Source organism: Rhinolophus hipposideros (assembly GCF_964194185.1).
Source record: "Rhinolophus hipposideros genome assembly, chromosome: 18".
NCBI lineage: Eukaryota > Metazoa > Chordata > Mammalia > Chiroptera > Rhinolophidae > Rhinolophus > Rhinolophus hipposideros.
In genome coordinates this window covers 36593674-36613031 of record NC_138064.1, presented here as the reverse complement: position 1 = coordinate 36613031, position 19358 = coordinate 36593674, and the positions used below count along the sequence as shown (strand labels likewise).

At 35.5% G+C, this 19358-nt stretch overlaps 2 protein-coding genes across 2 annotated transcripts in view; one reads left to right on the top strand and one right to left on the bottom strand.

Annotated features, from left to right (window-relative positions):
* Positions 1-19358, top strand: part of ZNF804B (zinc finger protein 804B) — a gene marked incomplete at its 5' end in the record, with an annotated part of 471946 nt that overhangs the window by 17626 nt on the left and 434962 nt on the right. The gene's annotated exons all lie outside the window — the stretch shown is intronic.
* TEX47 (testis expressed 47) lies at positions 14380-15141 on the bottom strand (the record flags this gene model as incomplete). The annotated part of the gene is made up of 1 exon (XM_081079734.1): positions 14380-15141. One exon carries the CDS (start codon positions 15139-15141, stop codon positions 14380-14382), a length of 762 nt encoding a protein of 253 aa, XP_080935860.1.

Sequence of the window (19358 nt, the reverse complement as noted above, 5' to 3'; positions counted from 1 at the left end):
AACTGTAGTTACTCACTGGTTATTCTCTCCCATCTCAAATGCATAAGCTCTAAAACAAAATTAATCTTTCACCAAGTGTGATTTTCCTTTGTTAGGGACGTCATCCTCATCCCATAGTCTATGCTTAAAATTCAAGAGATTTTTTTTTTCTTTAAATGTTCATCAGATTAGTAAATTTGCCCATTTTAATTCCTAAATAGTTCTCTAGTATACTCCTGGCCTGTACCTCTTCTACCACTCTTACCACCTGCCCAGGAATGCAAGCATTTCACATTTTCCTGAAAACTGAATACTTTTTGATTAACTGTGTTAGGCCCTGTGCTAGCTGGGTACCCTATGTTGCCTGCCTCAGTGGAATTTACAGTCTAGAATGGAAAATACATTAAGCAAATAAATCTGTGTGGAAAATGTCCTGGAAGAGGGCATTTCTAATTTTTCTGATTATGGTTCATTTTTCAAAAATTGGGGTTAAAAATTTGTGAATATCCTAGAGAAAGGCCATCAAGTTGGCTTGTTTAAATGCAATCAATAGTAAGTACTTTTTTGAGTGTATGTGTCACTTTTCTCTGGTTCTGGAATATAAATCAAACTGATAAATTACATGTCAAATATGGCAATTTAGTTATTTGTAGTAAAATCAATCCAGAATGACCTTTAGAGCTCATCTTCATCAGTTATTGTCTAAATGGGGTTAAACTACAGACTTGAGGCCCCACACAAGACTTAATAGAATCAGAATGCCTGGAACAGGTCCTGGGATATGCATTTTAAACAAGCAGCACATTGGTTTGTTGTACGCATTGACATGAAATTATTGAACCAATGTCAACTCACCAATACTTGATTTGTAACTCAGAGGCCAGAGGCTGAGGAAGGCTTTATGACTTGTTCACGCTCTGTTCTCTTCTTTTTTCCACTGGAAACTCCTGTGGGTATCCTCTGTGAAGCTTTCCTGGTGTTCTAAACACCCTTAATGCCCAGTTTATAGTCATATAATAGGGAGGACACACTCCTTCTATGTCAGGCACACTATGCCGAAACAAGCCTTTCACATTATTGTCTTGTTTATTCTTAAAACATTTTTCCTAAGATGTAGGCACAGTTATCTTCCATTTACAGATGACAGGAGGTTCCACATTTTACAAGAAACTGCATGGCAGCGAGCTGGGGCTTGGATCCAGGACCTTCAGATTCCAAAGCTCAGGTGTGAAACCACTTCCCTGATAATAAATTTTTTCCGGCTCTGTGCCTCCATGATAGTTTTACATTTCTTCCGTACAACATAATAGCATGCTAATTGTCAGTTCGTGTATCTATTTATCTTTCTTTGAGTCTCCTGGCAGTAGGGTCTGTGTTTTCTTCATCCAGGTAAATGACAGCACCTGGGTGCTGCAGGGTCTATAGCTAGGTAGGCACTCATTCTTTTATTCATTTATTCAGTATTAGTTGATTAGAGTGGGTCAAAAATGAAAATATTAAGTTAAAGTAAGTGTAAAATTTGGGAATCTACATGTATGGAAAAGTTAAAAACCAATACTATGGCAACATATTCATATGTACAGCAGTCAATGTATAGGTATAGTTAACTAGTGTTCAGACTTTAGTTAAGAAACTAATGGTAAGAAGTCTTGTTATTGGTTATTATGTAAAGCTAGAAAGGCACTTTTCAAGAACCCAAAGATACTAAGAATGTATGATAATTGAAAAATGAAGCAAACACATTTCAAAAGTTTATCTCACGTAAATTGCAAACAACATTATAACTTTCAAGATGAAAACCCGAAATTACGTATTTTTATAGGGGGAAATAAAAAGGTCTATTTTGCTTCCCTGTACTTTCTCTCATTTTTGTCACATACTAATTCTGGGCATAGGTGTGAACATTAAAAATCAATTTACGTATATCAGGTGACAAAGCACTGTGGTATACATACCTTATTCCTTCGGGTATATATGATTAAGCAACCCATTTCTTGTTAGAAACATAGAATGGGAAGAAAACCCATAAAACCAACATAAGTACATTCTCATCTTATTAGAATTTGAGTTCTTTGAAATAATAATGAAAAATTCCTTCATAACTATATTAAACCATTTAATTACAATGGTGGGGTGATTTTTATATTGTTCACATTATTAGTGAAGGATACAAGGAGGGTATTCCCAGCACATATTAATAAAAGTTAATTGACTGATCGAGGTTCAGGTGTCTGAATTGGCATTTAAGCATTTATCAAAGGGTAGTTCAGATTCTTTGAGAGGATATTAAGAGTAGCAGCAAAAGCCTGTTGAAGGACTTACTCTGTGTTTTACCTGCTAAGACGTTTTCTAGAATATCCCTAGACTACTGGATCCCTGCTGCAGATGCCTTATGTGTCAGCAGCTTGACTAATTGGCCTGATGTCCCTGAGGTCTCCCTAGGCTGCTGGTCAGAATTCAAACCATTTTATGTTCTTGTCACAGAACTTGTCGTAACTACATTATGGAAATTGCAAACTTGAAGAATATAGGCTAACCTGACAAATTCGACATGAATTTATTGAGTTGCTGGTTATTTTCATATATGATTTATCTCATAGATTATTTAGGTGCTTATTCACTTTGCAGGTGACAAAACTGAGGCCCAGGGAGATTGAATAACTTTCTCCAGGTCGCAGTTAGCCAGCAGGTTGTAAGAGACTTGAACACACAACTTCTGATGTGAAACTTCGAATTCTTTGCACTGTGTGTGAATAAGTTCCTTTGAAGACTGTTTGTCAGGCTGCTAGAAATTGTTTGCGTCAAGAGAAAACAAAACAAAACAAAACATTTTAACCTACTTATGCAAAAGAGAAGGATTGATCATTGGAAGGATTCAGGGGTAGATAATGCTACCAGGCCTCAGTTGGGAAATGGAATCATCAGGAGCTGAAGTGACTTTATCTCTCTGCTGTTCACAGATATCTTATCTCTGTTTCTTCAGTTTCATCATTTGCTGCCTTCAAAATGGGCTTTCTTTGCTCCTGGTAGATAATGACTAGTCCAGGCTGTGTGTGTGGGGTGTGTGTGTGTGTGTGTGTGTGTGTGTGTGTGTGTGTGTGTGTGTGTTGGGGGAGAGAAAGAAAGACAGGGTCATACAGTCTGTGACCCACACATGGACCTATGGGAAGATATACTCTGAGAAAGGTACAAGGGCAGCTTCTCAGATGGGAGTCAGAGTAGGGATGGGGAGGATATAATTGGTAGAGAAATGGTCTACATTATTTATACAGAGCCTTTTTTTTTACTGCTCTGTTCAACTTTGATAGTTAAATCCTTGGTTCTCCTCCTTGACTGAGAGCAGTTTTATGAATCTTAATTGGCTTCTCTAGTTTGGGATAAAAGAGTTGTAGGCATACCCTGATATATACACTAATGTCTTGATACCTGTAATTATGTTCCAGATATGCACAATTAATTCTATTGATGTAAACACTTCATTCCTGTTAATCAACTGGGAGCTTTCTTCATCAAAGAGATATTCTGGTATCCCTTCTGTAATACAAAGGGGAAAGCATTATTTTACTGTCATTTGTAAACTAATTACTTGTTTGTATACAATGATCATTTGGTGAATAGCAGCAAGAAGAACCAGGTGGTGCCAGAGGTGAGAAACGGTGTCTCAGTGAATGTGACTGCCTATAAACTGTGGGCTTCCAGCTCTGCTGATGTGCTGCATTTCTCTGAGTAAACATCTTTAGTAGCAGACGTGCATGAGTGGCCCTCAAGTGAATTATTGGAAATATTCTGTACCAAGAATAAGGCAATAGAAATGTAGTTTTGATTTCACCAGAGGGAATAAGAAAGATGTGGGCGATGTCTAACTCCTGTCTTACTATCAATCAGCACTGTGCTTTGTTAAGTCTCTACTCGCTTCATTTTCCTCACTGAAGAACTAGGCTAGAATAGGCAATGTCTAAAGTTCTCTCTAGTTCTAGTATTTGTGTGCTTTCTGTGTCTATAATACCTAAGAGAGATGATAGTCATGTTTCTTAACAAAGAATAAATTGTAAAAAATAACTGCTGATCATTATTGAGAGTGGGTGATGTATACATGGGTTCATTATACTATTTACTTTCATGAGTGAAACTTTTCAGAGAAAGAGACAGACAGCCACAGCTACAGAGAATGATGGCACTAATAAGAAAATGATGCAAGGAGTAGTTTAAACTTGATTATCTTCTGTATCCTAAGAAAACATGATATATTATTTTATTTTTAATGAGTCACCTAAACATGAAACATGCTATTAGCAATGGAATGTAGTAGGAAACAAATAGAGAAATTGGAAAACCTTGAAAGTCTCCTTGAGTCATTTCAGTTGAAATGCTTTATCATTTTGTTATGAATGACAAAGAAGATGTACTTAGAGTCAAGTTTAATGAATATACATTACAGAGATAAATGGTTCATGAGTTCACCATCATTTGGGATTATGCATTATTCCCCTTTAAAATCATTAGTTTGGAAAATTGAGATTTGATTGTAATTTGCAATTCCCTAGCATGCACTGACTGGGAAAAGAAAGAAGTAGTCTGGGTCAGGGTCAGATTTCAGAGCTGAATTTACAAATTGCAATGTGGTTGCTCTATAAGGCAGGTAAATCTTACGGCAAAATCTGCAATCAACTATGAAAGTTTGACCATGAAAATATCAATAGACTAACCCCAAGTTTGAGTTGTAACATCAGCGCTCATAAATATTCTAAAGTCACTTTTTGTACAGCTAGTGTTCTTCTAGAGATTAGTGCACTTATTTATCTCAACAAATGTTTATTGCAACCATTCTTTTCCAGAACTGTGCAGTCACTTGAGGTCCTTTAAGATACTAGACCGTATCTATGCCATTTGAAACTGGGTGGCGTTCTTTTCCCTCAGGGCATGCTTGGATGTGTAATCTCACTAGAAAGGACAGATTCCTTCCTGGAAACCAGAAGAAACTGGTTGTCCTCCTTTCTATAAAAATGTTAGAATCTTAAATGGGACCTTTACTTTCCCAAATGCACTGTGTAAATTTACTGACAACTAACTCAACAGCCAAGCTTTTAGAAATATTGCTCTTTTTCCCTTACCCAACCCTTACTCCTCTACCTTCTGTGACCTGTCTCTGCCTCCACTGCACTATGTAAGCTGCTCTTTTCAAGGCACCAATGATTTTCAAGTCACCCTGACGTTAAGTCTACTTTTTAATCTTTTTCTTGCTTGACTTTGAGATGGCAGCTGATGCTGTTGAGTGGCCTCTTTTTTAGGAAATGTCCTTTCCCATTGGCTTCTCTGACACAGACTTCATCTGCTCCTCTTTCTCTGCTGCTGTGCAATTTAAATAATGTCCTCTTAGACTTCTTTGTAGGTCACTGTTCTGTACTTGGCATTCCTCAGGGTTTTGAAGTAGAGTCTCTTCTCTGTTCACTCTGCATGCTCGCTTGTGCTGGGTGATAACACCACTCCTGAAACCTCAGTCACCATTTGTGGAGATTTCCAAATCTCCGTCTCTACACCAGTCCCATCTCCAGAGCTTCCGGGCAATACATCCAACTCTCTACTGGATAGGTTAACACGGATGTTTCTCAGACTCCTTAAATGCAGCATGTTCAAAACAGAAAACTTCAGCTCATTCCTGTATAACCCCAGCCTGCTGCTCTTCCAGTATTACCTGTCCAGTGGAAGGGCACCACCACCTGCCACGTGCTTCATCCTTGACTCCTTCCTCTTCTTCACCTTCTCTACCTGCAAATACTAAGACATCTCACATACTTCTTGATTGTAACCACCTCTGTCTATTCTTCCTGTCATTATTTTTTGGTACAGACTTCCTATCATCTCTTTGCCTGATTATCATAATAGCCTCCGAACTGGTGTATCTATCCAGTCTAGTTAACCCAGTTATCTTCCAATCTCTTCTTCTCAATTCAAGGAGGTCCTTTATAACGCATATCTAATGATAACATTTCTGATTACAACACAACTGTGTCCCATTTCATTTGAGATGAAGTAATGGTACTTATGCAGCTTTAAGTGTCTTTATAACATGGTTGTATAACTCACTGTCGAGTTTCATCTCTTAGGACTTCCCTTTGTATTTCAGATTCTGCCTTATTGAAATTCTTTCAGTTCTTCCAGGACAGAATGGATAAATATATATAATCCAAAGGATATATGACTATATAATATCCAAAGGGGAAATATATATGTATGTATAAATCTCTTTTGCCAGGGACACTCCCTTCACTCTCTTGTACTCCTTGCCTTTGATTTGGGTCACTTCTATTTAACTTTCAGTAATCCCTGCATCTTTTTTTCCCTCACAGCCATCCCCTAATTCTCCAAGCTAGGTAAAGTTCGGAAACCGTTGCAACTTGTATATCCACGATGATGACAATGATTTTCATGGTTTAATTTTCTTTCATGTGTCTGGGGTAGAGAGAGACAGAGACTACATACTCCCTAAGGTGGACATTACACTGACTTGGTCATAGCTGCATTGCACTCCCGAGCCCCATGCCTGACAAAGTGCTTGACACAATTTTTCATATTTGCTGCATGACTAAATGCAGAGAAAGAATAAAATTCAATGTGTATCATGTTGTCCCACAACCAACTGAGAAAAACAGGAGCAAGCCATTTCCATGTAATGCTAAAGGACTCCTTTTCACCTAAATTTTTATTGAAAATGGAATAAATGATATGCCAATGGAGTAGTGGGGGTCCTATGGAGACTTTTATGTATTTGAGGCTTAAGTGACCCCTAACACATGACTGACTATACATATAAGAGGCAATAAAAATTACTGCATTAATGTTTGAATGACTATTATTGGATCAAGGGAAGGAATTAAGCTCAATAAATGCAGACATGAAATTAAGAGGAGCTGTAGTTAGTGAGTATCAGACTCAAGATAATCTTTGGGATAATTTCCCCTTCAGCTCTATGTATTTTAATTTATTAAACTGTTTTCATTCACTTTTCTTTATTAGAAGTTACTTATATCAGAAAATACGTATTAGTACTTAGCCATTTCAACAAAGTATGAGATTTAATATAATGTATGTGCTCTATACCTTATTCAAAGATATTACTAATGAAATATCAAACAAAAATTGTTCCAACATGTAGCTATGATATAGCTGCAATATGTCAGTAATTAAAAAGCACAATCTTCTCCTACAAATTCTGTATTCCTTTTATATTTCCTGTCTCAGGTATGGTTTACATCTTGGTAGAAAAACTAAAAACCTAATCTATTTGACACCTTTCTCTCCCTCATACCCTAGGTTTATTTACCTCTTGATTATCTCTCAAATTGGTCCCCTTAAATCCATTTCCACAGCCATTAATCTACTTCAAGCTATTGTCATCTCCTGCCAGAAGATTTGTAACCGCTTACTAAGGAGCCTATCTGCACCAACATGTCCCCTGCCAATCCATTCTCCACTCAGCAGCCAAACCAATTTGATTACGCCCTGTTTAAAATCTTCAGTAGCTTGCCAACAGCCTTAAAGAAAAATGCTCCACTCTGCTGTTTCTTCTGACTCCACCATGCTACCAAACTTGCTCTTTAGATGTCCTAATCTAATATGCAGATTTCTGGATTTTTAATGTCTTTGCACTAAAATAGATGTAACCAGGATGGATTTTTTAAAGGAAAATGTTGGTGTTGCCCACATGTATTCTGTGATAGTCTGAGTTAGTCATTTAGTTAGACACTAAGCTTAAAAGTTTTAATAAAAACCCCTTAATCCTATCCTCTGCCTGCCCGGTTATAAGACAGCATAGTCTTTCAGACACATATTTGGATAACAGTTCAAGAGCTTCATGGACTTCATTTTGATGCTCATAGATTCTATGATGCAGATGAGCAGAGTTCCCGAAAGGAATAAATTAGTTGCTTCAGGGCACATAATGAGTTAATAATAGAGAGAGTACATAACAAATGTCATTCATCTCACGTCAATATTCTTTTCATTCATTTTGATTTTGATTGGAACAGAATATGTGCTCAAGAATTGTCACTGTATCGGAGAGAAAGTGAAGAATCAAAGCATTAAAAAGTTGTGTAGTTGTTATCTACGATAAAATCAACCTGGTTGTAGGGTAATCTATTATTTTTGCTCTCCAAAAGCAAAGTGTAGTTTAAACTGGGAAGACGGAAAGGAGGAAGGTGAAAGAGTTCCCTGAGGTGATCATTGCACTAGAGTGAGTTTGGGTAAAATACAAATATTTTTAAATTTATTTCTCTATAAATTTAGACTTTACATTTAATGCACTGTTTATATGTAGTGTCTTTAAAAATGGCTTGGTATTTTAAAAACAGATCAGAAATGTGAAATATATAATTAAAATGGAACCAAAGCTATGATATAATAACCTAAGCAAAATATAGATGATAGATAAAATCAGTCTTAACCAAGCACACATCTTAAAAAACAGATAAGTGTTGCTAGTGAAACAAGGACTTGAAAAACTTAAAGAAAACATTTTTAAAATATGGAGTAAAGGTTGTATACTTTACCAGTAGCTTGCTCAGGTGTTTCAACAAGAAAGAGTATTTTTAATCCAATGAATTGGAAATGAACTCCTGTAGTAATGCATACATACAAAAGTTCAGCTGAATCACTTCCAGAAGGTATTCTTGGTATCTTTCCAAATTACATTGGAAGAAATTATTATTGGAATAAAACTGAAGATTTCAGATGAGATGCAACCATTGTATTTTGACTTGCTGTTTTTAAAAGCTCACGGACACTGGCCGAAACCCAATCAATCATATAGGAACATTTTAATATATTGAAATTTCATAATCATTTTGGTAAAAGTAAAATTAACCTTAAGGAGAAATTCTTACAGAATATTTTAAACAGCTCGTTTTCAAAATAAAGCACTGAAGATACAAATACCAAAACACCTATCATAGTTGCTTACAAGTTGCTGATGGGGAAATAAGTATGAAAATAAACAACAGCAATATGATAGAAGGATTGCTAGAATGTGGTTGAATACCATGGGCCTAAGGTCAGAAAAGATTTCTTGAATTTGCCAGACTTCACAGAGGAAATGTAATTTGATTGATAAGTAGAAGTTTGCTAAGATAAGTGAGGAGGGAACTTAAAGGCAAAGAGCATGGAAATACTGGGAAATAGAAAAAAGTGTGAGAGGAGAGAATGGTGGGCACAAAACAAGGCTGGGTAGCTAAGCAAGCAAAGGTCAGAATCAAGACTTTACAGATCAAGATAAAATGTTGCTTTTGATCCTGAAGTTGAAATGGAAGCCGCTGAAGAATTTTGATCAGTGGAATAACATTTATGGAATGCTTACTGTTTGCCGGGATCTTCACCCCAGTATTTCATGCAATACCTATAACCAATCTTATAATGCAGGCACTGTTATCACATTTATTTTGTAGATGATGAAACTGAGGTTCACAAAGGTGAAGAAACAAATTACAGCTCTATAAAACGTTACAGAACTAGGTTTCAGTACAACAATTTGATACCAGAGGTGGCTTCTTAAACCTGTGCTATACTGCCTTTACCTTTGATAGAAATATTATATAGACTAGAAAGAGAGAGAAGAGGAAGAGGAGATTGGAATGAGGGAACAGAAATAAGTCCAGACACTAGAAATACCTAATGTGGAAAATGGACTGACTTGGATTGATTGGCTGTCCATGATAAAATGGAAGGAAGGAAATTAGGACAATGTTCAGGTTTCTCTTGGCAACTGTGTGGAGATTGGTTCATTTTACAGCAACAGGGAGTGCAAGAGGGGGCACAGACTGAAGGAATAGTGGTGGCAGGGAATGACACGTTCTATCTAGAGTGTGTGGAGATGGAGATCCCTGTGGAAACCCAGTGGGCTGCCTAGAGAAGAAGGCACTATGTGAGGACTGGAACACAGGAGAGGCATGATGTATTAGTGAAGAGAACACTTATAATTAAATCCAGACCCCTAACCATGATCACAATTCATCATTTAAATTGGTGAGGTGGAAAGAAGGACTGCTGTTATTAACTCTTGCTTTTCCTGTTGGCAAAACACTTCATGACTTTGGGTCTCACAATCTTCATCTGCAAAATAAGGGGTGAAGAGCAGATATTTGAAAGGTACCTTTCGGGATGCTCTTTATATTTTCTTAAAAGCTATGGACTATTTATTATATAAATCTTATCAACAGATAATTTGGAAATTTAACTAATTGACCACAAGAGGGAGAAATCTAATTCTATCTTGTCATTTACTACAATATAAAATAATCTAAAAGCACTTGCTATATGAAGTTGGTGATAGGCTGTTTCATTTCCAGTTCCTCGTGGAAGTTAAGGGAAGGGACTAGAGAAAGTTTTAATGGATTTGAAATGTTTTGTGTTGCTAAAGTTATGGTAATGTCACTGACTGTGAAAATCTATTTGTATTCAGCAATAATTCTCCATGAAGTAATCCAGATGCCTCTTTAATTAAAATGAAGATAGTAGAAATTTAAATTTACCCTGGGAAAGTTTTTCTTCCAAATAACGTTATTTCAGTTATCTTTCAAGAAAACTATAACCTTTCTGAAAGTCCTTGGTTACTCTAAAATAAGTATAAGGTCATCAACATGTCAGTCAATTATAAAGATATTCATATCAAAACAAAAAGATTAGAATAGCGCTGGTCACACTATTTCAATGTTACATGTTCATTAAATATGAGCATATGTTGTATGTTTGGTGTTACATGAATATTGAATGTAATGAATATTGAATGAATATTGAATATTGAATGTTCAGTGTTAAAGTACTCATTTTCTGTTTGGGTTAACTTCTGTACTCTGGTTTATGTAAAGTTTGATTGTAAGGACACTATAATTCTCACTGGGTTGACATTATTAGTCTTCCTAAGATTTAATGAGTAGCATTTTTGGACTTCATCAAATTAAAGTACAGTTGTAGAGTATAGATATAATATTTCTGCATTTTATCAAATATTTCTAAACATACATAGCTAAATGAGCGTTGTTCCTTTTAATGACATAATATTAGTGAGCTATATAGAATCTCAATAATGCAACTGTTACTGAAAACATATCTGTGTTTCCCCTTAGAGGCAGTATCACACTTTTAGTATGTTCAGTGACAGCAGATCTTTCTTTGAGAGGGAGTGCAATACTTGAAAACAAACAATTTCTATGAATAAAGATTGAATGTTAAAGTCACCAATCAAGTTGAAGTATACGTTATTTGGGGATCAAAAAACTAGAAGTAACTAAAATATTTAAACTCCCTCTCATTTATACACCTTTTTAATTAATCTGCCATAAAAGAATCATGAAATGTTTTCAGCAATGATGTCACAGGAATAAGTATAAGCCCTCCTAAGGTGACTGCTAGGGAGGGTTAATTTCATCTGAATAGTCTCACTCTAGTGTGTTCACTAAAATAAATAAATACTTACATAAGTACCTTAATTTATGTGTAGTCACTTTGAGTTTATTTTCCAGTTATTTTCACAGTTGACACTTCATAAATCCTTTAAGTATAAAATAACAGTATACCACCATGTTTCCCTAAAAATAAGACCTAGCCGGACAATCAGCTCTAATGCATCTGTTGGAGCAAAAATTAACATAAGACCTGGTCTTATTTTACTATAATACAAGACTGGATCTTACATAATATAATTAATAAATATAATATATTATAATATAATACTGGGTATAATATAATATAATACAATATATACCAGGTAAAATATAATATAATATAATACCAGGTCTTATATTAATTTTTGCTCCAAAAGGCGTGTTAGAGCTGATTGTACCGCTAGGTCTTATTTCCAGGGAAACAGGGTAAGTAAATCGGTATACTAAGTAAATAACAGTATACTAAGTTATCATTTAGATATTTTCTATAACTTCCCCAAGATGACTCACATTTTTAATGTTTTCCTTTGGCTTGATGAATTAATTTTCTGTCACTATTTCTCACACCAGAAAGCATTATAAACTGATAAAAGATGTATGCTAGACAGTGTAGAAGACACACATCTTACTGTTGCTTATACACGAATACTCAGTGACCAGCACAGTGTTTGGCCTCTTAGTAAATATTTACTAGCAGATATTTAGTAAATAGTAGTTGCATAGATAAATAAATAAACAAGTGATGAATTTACACATATATAATTATATATAAAATATATATAATTAAATTATATATATATTATTATTCCTGTTGTATATATAAAATATTGTTACTGTTACATGTACCATATTATTGTTTCAGACCGCTGATAATCATCCACCCAAAACTTAGTGGCTTAAATCATTAATATTGTTCTCCAATCATTAATGTTGTTCACAAACCTGCAATTTGAACAGGGTTTGTTGGGAACAGCTCAACTGTCCTCCACTACTCTACACAGTGTCTCCACACTGGTCTGACTTGAAAGCCAGGTTGACTGAGAGGCTGCAGTCTAGAATCACCTGAAGATTCACTTAATTCACATGTCTAGTGGTGCCACTGGCTGTTGGCTGGGACCTCCGCTGGGGATACCGTCTGGAAAACTGCTTGGATTGCTGACAGCATATTGTTGAGGTTCCAAAAGCTAGCATTCAAGTGATCAAGGCAAAGTGCATGGCATTTTTATGACCTTGTCTTGGAGGTCACATGGAATCACTTCTGTTATTTGAGGTTGGTTGAGGCAGTCACAAAGGTCAGTCTGATGTCAAGGTCAGGGGATGTATAATAGAAGCCACCATGCACGGGAGGAATGTATAGGTCACATTGGAAGAAGAGCATGTGGGATGGGATATATTGCAGTGGCCAGTTTTTGGAAAATATAACATGCTATATTGTATATATATATATATATATATATATATATATATATATATATATATATATATATATAAAATTTTATTTATAAACTGTACTTCTATTCACTAGCAAACAAAACTTACCTAGCTAAAGGCGTTCTGTCAGATCCAATGAACATGTATTGTTTCTGCTCTTTCTCTATTCTCTTGAATATGCTGGTCTGCCCTCCCAAAACTTTCCTCACATCCATTCAAAGCCTAGATCAAGGCTTACTTTTTCATTGTTATTTCTATTTCTTTATTTGGCCTGGAAAGCATTATCTCTTACCTTCACTCATTGTGTCACTAAACATTTACTATCTATTGGTACCTGTGTCTGCTTCACAAAGAGTAAATGACAAACTGCTGACTAATATTAGGTATTTTACTAAATTGAAAAATGTTTGTACATTATGTACCCTTGTTAACCAGAAGAAACTCATTTTATCTAAATTATACTCTTTCTGTCACTAAATTTAAATGAACAGAACTTCAAGTTCAGCTAAAAGTGAAAAATGCCATTCTGTATCTAAATCTATATTACAAAATTTAAAAATAAAAATGGTCTTTCTTAAATTTGATTCTTATATGGAACAAATGATGACAAATATCTGCGTATGACAAATTTGAGGTGTATCCTGAGATTGCTTTTTATTCCCTACAGAGACTGAAAAATCAAATAAACAAAAAACGAAACTAAAAGTATTTTTTCCTTTAAATCTAGTCTGTTTCATAAGGTATTGAAGTAACGTTACATAAGTATCATTTAAGTAATGAAAATGTTAATGTCATTTATTTTTAAAAACATACTATAAAATTTTAAATGATACCAGAAAAAACACACACACATTAATCCTGGGTAAAGGAAGGGAGAGACCAACTTGAAATAGCTCCTTTAGAAATTGCATATAATTAATTGCTTTATAGGAAATAACTAAGTTTAGATTTTGTTTTCTGAATTCAAGAATCATATGGAGATTGCTTTTTCATTTGTGCTCTTAAAATCTTTCCTACATACTGCTACTAAAATAATGATTTCAAATCACGTATATTTACTTTTACACATACCTCAAACCTTAGATTGCAAGTAATTCAAGGGTGATATTTTTCTCCTAAATTTTGTACTCTGAGAACAAAATTGTCTTTCCTAAAATTTGGTTCTGTGGGATGGAAACTGGTCATTGACTATTCAGAGAATGAAAGAGAATCTGAATCGAGTGTTTGTCCTTTTTCAACGATACTTTAAAAAAAAAAAAGTTATTCTATCAAAATGATGTTACCATTTGAGAACTTATTAAACTCCTCCACCTATTAAAACAATGTACTGAACTTAATATCAGGACAAAACAGATACATTTTCAAGTTTAGCTCAATATACTCTGTAAAGATTAATATATTACCTTTGAGTACATTGTGGTATTCTGTTTATTTTTTAAAGAGAAGAGTAAATTTAGAAATATTTTCCTTTTATTTAAGTAGCATAAATCCCTTAACAGATTTCACCACATCGACCAGAACATCTCTCTCAATCCTAGAATTGGGACGGAGCAGGCCATACCACCTCAGAATCCAAAGTGACATGTATGGGTTTATTATACATGTTGAGGAAAGTTTTGGGGTCCATGAATTCTTCAGATTTGCACAAGTACTTTATTATTTGTTCTGGGAGGAGTAATTCAGGAGCAACTTGGTGCAAGTTGTCACCTGGTCCTTTACTGCTCACTTTAACAGTCTTGAAAAGGTAGAGCGCCAGTTTATGAGTTTGGGTGAGAAACTCTGTGATGACCTCTTCTAGGGATTGTGACTGTGTCACGTCATCAAGATACATGACGGGCACTTTTATTGTTGAAATTTGCCACTGCATGAAGATCCTTGTTGGGATGTTATGGGACACGACTATAATTTTCATTCCCTGGATAAAATATTCTCTTTCCTTCTTTTCATGTTCAACGTAATCTAAAAGAATTCGGTAAAGAGTACCACTGGAGGACTCAAGGATATGCAGAATGTAAGTAGGATACATAAGCAGTATCCCCGTTACTGCTTCTCCGAGGTGGTGTTTCAAAATTGACTGAAACACTTGTTCATAGTAGTGAGCAAGATCTATTTTTTCTACGTCGGCTGTTATCTTGGCCACTAGAAATAGCCTATGAAGAAGGAATTTCTTTAGCTGTAGTCTTTGCTTTTCTTCCTGAAAATGAAAGTAATTGCTACGTGGAACTTGAGGCATTAGGTGAGATTCCAATGGAAAAGGTCTTTCGCTCACCTTTCGGGTATGGTCTGAGAAGAACATGATGAGTCCTAATTATTCTTCTAAATAATTCGATTTTTAGCTCATCACAATATATACATTATCAGGATGATTCTTTAGTGATGAACTGCTGTTTTTATTTCTTCTGACAAGAAAAAAAAGAGTTTACTCAGTTTGTCAAATGATACTAAATAGCAAAATCCCCTCCCGTGGATATCAATAAACAATGTCTTTGACACAAAAGCAAATGTTAAAACAATACTCAAATTATGGAGACTTTTTAAAAAAAGTTTACAATGAAATAGCTAACATACATCCTAGGAAAACCTCTCCAATGACTGGGTTATGGGGAGAAGAGAGAACTTAATTGAGAGAAGTTCACTCTGTTTTTGTTTACATTATTTTCTTCTTCAGTTTACAGTCCATTTTTTTTTTCAGTCCTCATCCTTCTATCGCACACACACACACACAAACACACACACCCATACAAAGAGAGAGAGAAAGAGAGAGAGAAGGAGAGAGAGAGAGGAGTGTATCTGCTGACAGTCACTGACAATAGTGTTAAAAGACATTAAAATGTCTTTTCATTTATGTAATAGTGATTACAGATTGTCCTCGATGTGTCAAAAATTTTAAATGGTATTTTATGGTAATTTTCCAAATTCCTGTTATAAATTTAATAGGCCAATATATATATTTTTAAGTCTGGGGATCTCTTAGGTCTCATTGGCTTATTTACCCTTTACTCAGTACAAAAGTTAATATGTTGATTGGATAACAACAGCAGTAAACTTTGGAAATAACTCATTTTGATTCTTTGTTTTCTGTTTTTTCCTGTCAATAAACCTCAGAAATGGCCTTTTGTTTTCTTTTCTATTCTATTCCTTTCTCTCTTTCTCTCTCTCTCTTACTTTTCTTTTCTTTTTTTTCCCTGGGGGGGTTGTTGTTGGGGTCAAATAAAAAATACCTTTACTTTTAACTTTTCTTACAAATTTCTTCCCTCCAGGTCAACTTAACATTTCTTTCTTTCTTCAAGTGCTTCTTTCTATTACCTGGCCATGAGGTCCTGCTTGTCCTCCATCACTCTTCCAACTGCCAGTGTGTCTTGGGTGCTCTCAGCTGTCTTGTGTTCTATTCCAATTTCCAGAGTGCCCTAGTGAGTCAGAATGTCGGTAGTATTAAAGGGCCAGAGCTCACTGGCAGCTCACATCTTAATTTAATAAGGGTATCTCAGCAGGCACCTCAACATCACTTTAGGGGAAATGAGGGTTTGTTTTCCGGACTGGCTTGCTTTTAGCCAGGGACCTTTCAAAGTCAGACAGATGGTGGACTTGAACATCTTCCTAGACATATTCTTTTCCTTTTGTCCGTAATGTAGAGAAGAGGAAGCTAAAGCAGGGAGTAGTTACAAGTCTTGCACACAATTCAAACATGTTCTCAATAAACTCCCTATTCTGTCTACCCAGGCTAAAGAGATATTTATGAATTAATTGATAGGCTATAAGAACAGATATCAGACTCTGTAATGGTGACTCTGTTACAGGCATACCTCACAAGTATTGCAGGTTTGGTTCTAGACCAAAACAATAAAGTGAAAATCTCATTAAAGTGAGTCACACAAATTTTGTGGTTACCCAGTGCATATAAAAGTTGTGTTTACACTATAACATAGTCTATTAAATGTGTAGTAGCATATCTAAAAAATGTACATACCTTAGTTATAAAATACTTACTTGCTAAAAAAAAATGCTAACCATTATCTGAGCCTTCAGCAAGTCGTAATCTTTTTGCTAGTTGAGAGTCTTACCTCGATGTTGATGGCTGCTGACTGATCAGGGTGGTGGTTGCTGAAGGTTGAGGTGGTTGTGGCAATTTCTTAAAATAAGACAACAGTGAAGTTTAACCCATTGATTGACCCTTGTTTTCAAGAATTATTTTTCTGTAGCATGTGATGCTTTTTGATAGCATTTTACCCACAGTAGAACTCCTTTCAATATTGGAGATGATGCTTTCAAAACCTGCCACTGCTTTATCAACTAAGTTTGTGTAATATTCTCAGTCCTTTGTTATCATTTCAAAAATATTCACGGCATCTTCAAAAGGAGTAGATTTCATCTCAAGAAACCTTTTTATTTGCTCATCAGTAAGAAGCAACTCATTTGTTCAAGTTTTATCATGAGATTGCAGCAGCAATTCAGTCCCATCATCAAGCTCCACTTCCAATTCTAGTTCTCTTGCTATTTTCCACCATGTCTGCAGTTACTTCCTCCACCAAAGCCTTAAATGTCTCAATGTTATACATGAGAGTTGGAATCATCTTCTTCCGAATTGCTGTTAATGTTGATATCTTGGCCTCTTCCCGGGAATCACAAGTATCTTTAATGGCATCTGGAGTGATGAATACTTTCTAGAAAGTTTTCATTTGATTTTGCCCAGACCCATCAGCGAAATCACTGTCTATGTCAGCTATAGCCTTATGAAATGTGTTTCATAAATAATAAGATATGAAAGTCAGAATTAGTTCTCAATCCATGGGCTGCAGAATGGATACATGCTAGCAGGCATAAAAACAACATTAATCTCATTGTACATCTTCATCAGAGCTCTTGGATAACCAGATGCATTGTCAATGAGCAGTATTAGTTTGAAAGGAATCTTTTTTTTTTTTTTTTTTTTTTTTTTTCTGAGCACTAGGTCTCAACAGAGGGCTTAAAATGTTCAGTACACCATGTTGTAAATGGATGGGCTGTCATCCAGGTTTTGTTCTTTTTATAGCACACAGACAGAGTAGATTGAGCATAATTGTTAAGGGCCCTAGATTTTCAGAATGGTAGAAGAGCATTGGCTTCAACTTCAAGTTATCAAATGTATTAGCCACTAACAAGAGAGCCAGACTGTCCTTTGAAGCTTTGAAGCCAGGTATTGACTTCTCTCCGAGAGGAGAAAAAGGCATCTTCAAAATCCTAGAGGCCATCTTCATCCAATCTAAGGCTGTTTCATCTACAATGAAAATCTGTTAGTGTAGCCACCCTCATTAGTCAGCTGGATTTTCTGGGTAATGTGCTGCAGTTTCTACGTCAGCACTTGCTGCTTCACCTTACATTTTTATGTTACCAAGACAGCTTGTTTCCTTAAACCTCATGAACCAACCTCTCCTTTTTATCTTTGAAGAAACACTTCAACCTTTTCTTCTGCAGCCTTCTCACCTCTCTCAGCCTTCATAGAAGTAATGAGAGTTAAGGCTTTGCTCTGGATTAGGCTTTGGCTTAGGGCATGTTATTGCTGGTTTGATCTTCTATCCAGAACACTAAAACTTTCTTTATATCAGCAATAGGTTGTTTTGCTTTCAAATCATTTGTGTATTCACTAGAGTAGCACTCTTAGTTTTCTTCCAGAACTTTTCCTTTGTATTCCCAACATGGCTAACTTTGGCACAAGACGCCTAGCTTTAAGCTGATCTCAGCTTTGGATATGCTTTCCTCACCAACCTAATCATTCCTAGCTTTTGATTTAAAGTGAGAGACATGCAACTCTTCCTTTCATTTTACTGTTCAGAGGCCATTGTAGGGTTATTAATTGGCCTAATTTCAATATGGTTGTGTCTCAGGAAATAGGGAGGACTGAAAAGAGAGAGAGAGATGGGATAACAGTCAGTCTCTGAAGCAGTCAGAACACGCACAACATTTATTGATTAAGTTCACTGTCTTATATGTGTGTGGTTTGTGGCACCCCCAAACTATTACAGTAGTAACATCAAAGATCACTGATCACAGATCACCAAAGCAAATATAATAATAATGAAAAAGTTTGAATTATTGTGAGAATTACCAAAATGTGACACAGAGACATGAAGTGAGCAAATGCTGTTAGAAAAATGGCGCCAACAGACTTGCTCAAGGCAGGGTTGTCACAAATTTTCATCTTCTATAAAATACAATACCTGTGAAGCAGAACTAAAAATGAAGTGCAATAAAATGAAGTATTCCTGTGTAAGAAAATTCTTCTATAGGGTTTTTTGTTAATTTAATGGGAATTTACATTAATTTTTTAGAATAAAAATTAATAATGCCATATCTTAAAATTGCATTCATGTGAGCTCTAAACCATGATTTTAAAGCAAGGTTATAAAATATCCTTATTTAATTTTCAAAAATTAAACCTTAGAGTACTTTTCCCCCCATAGGTTTTTGTTATTCAAACTAATTATCTGGTTTTAATAATAGACAGTGATAAATTATACCAGAAAGTGGCACTTGAGA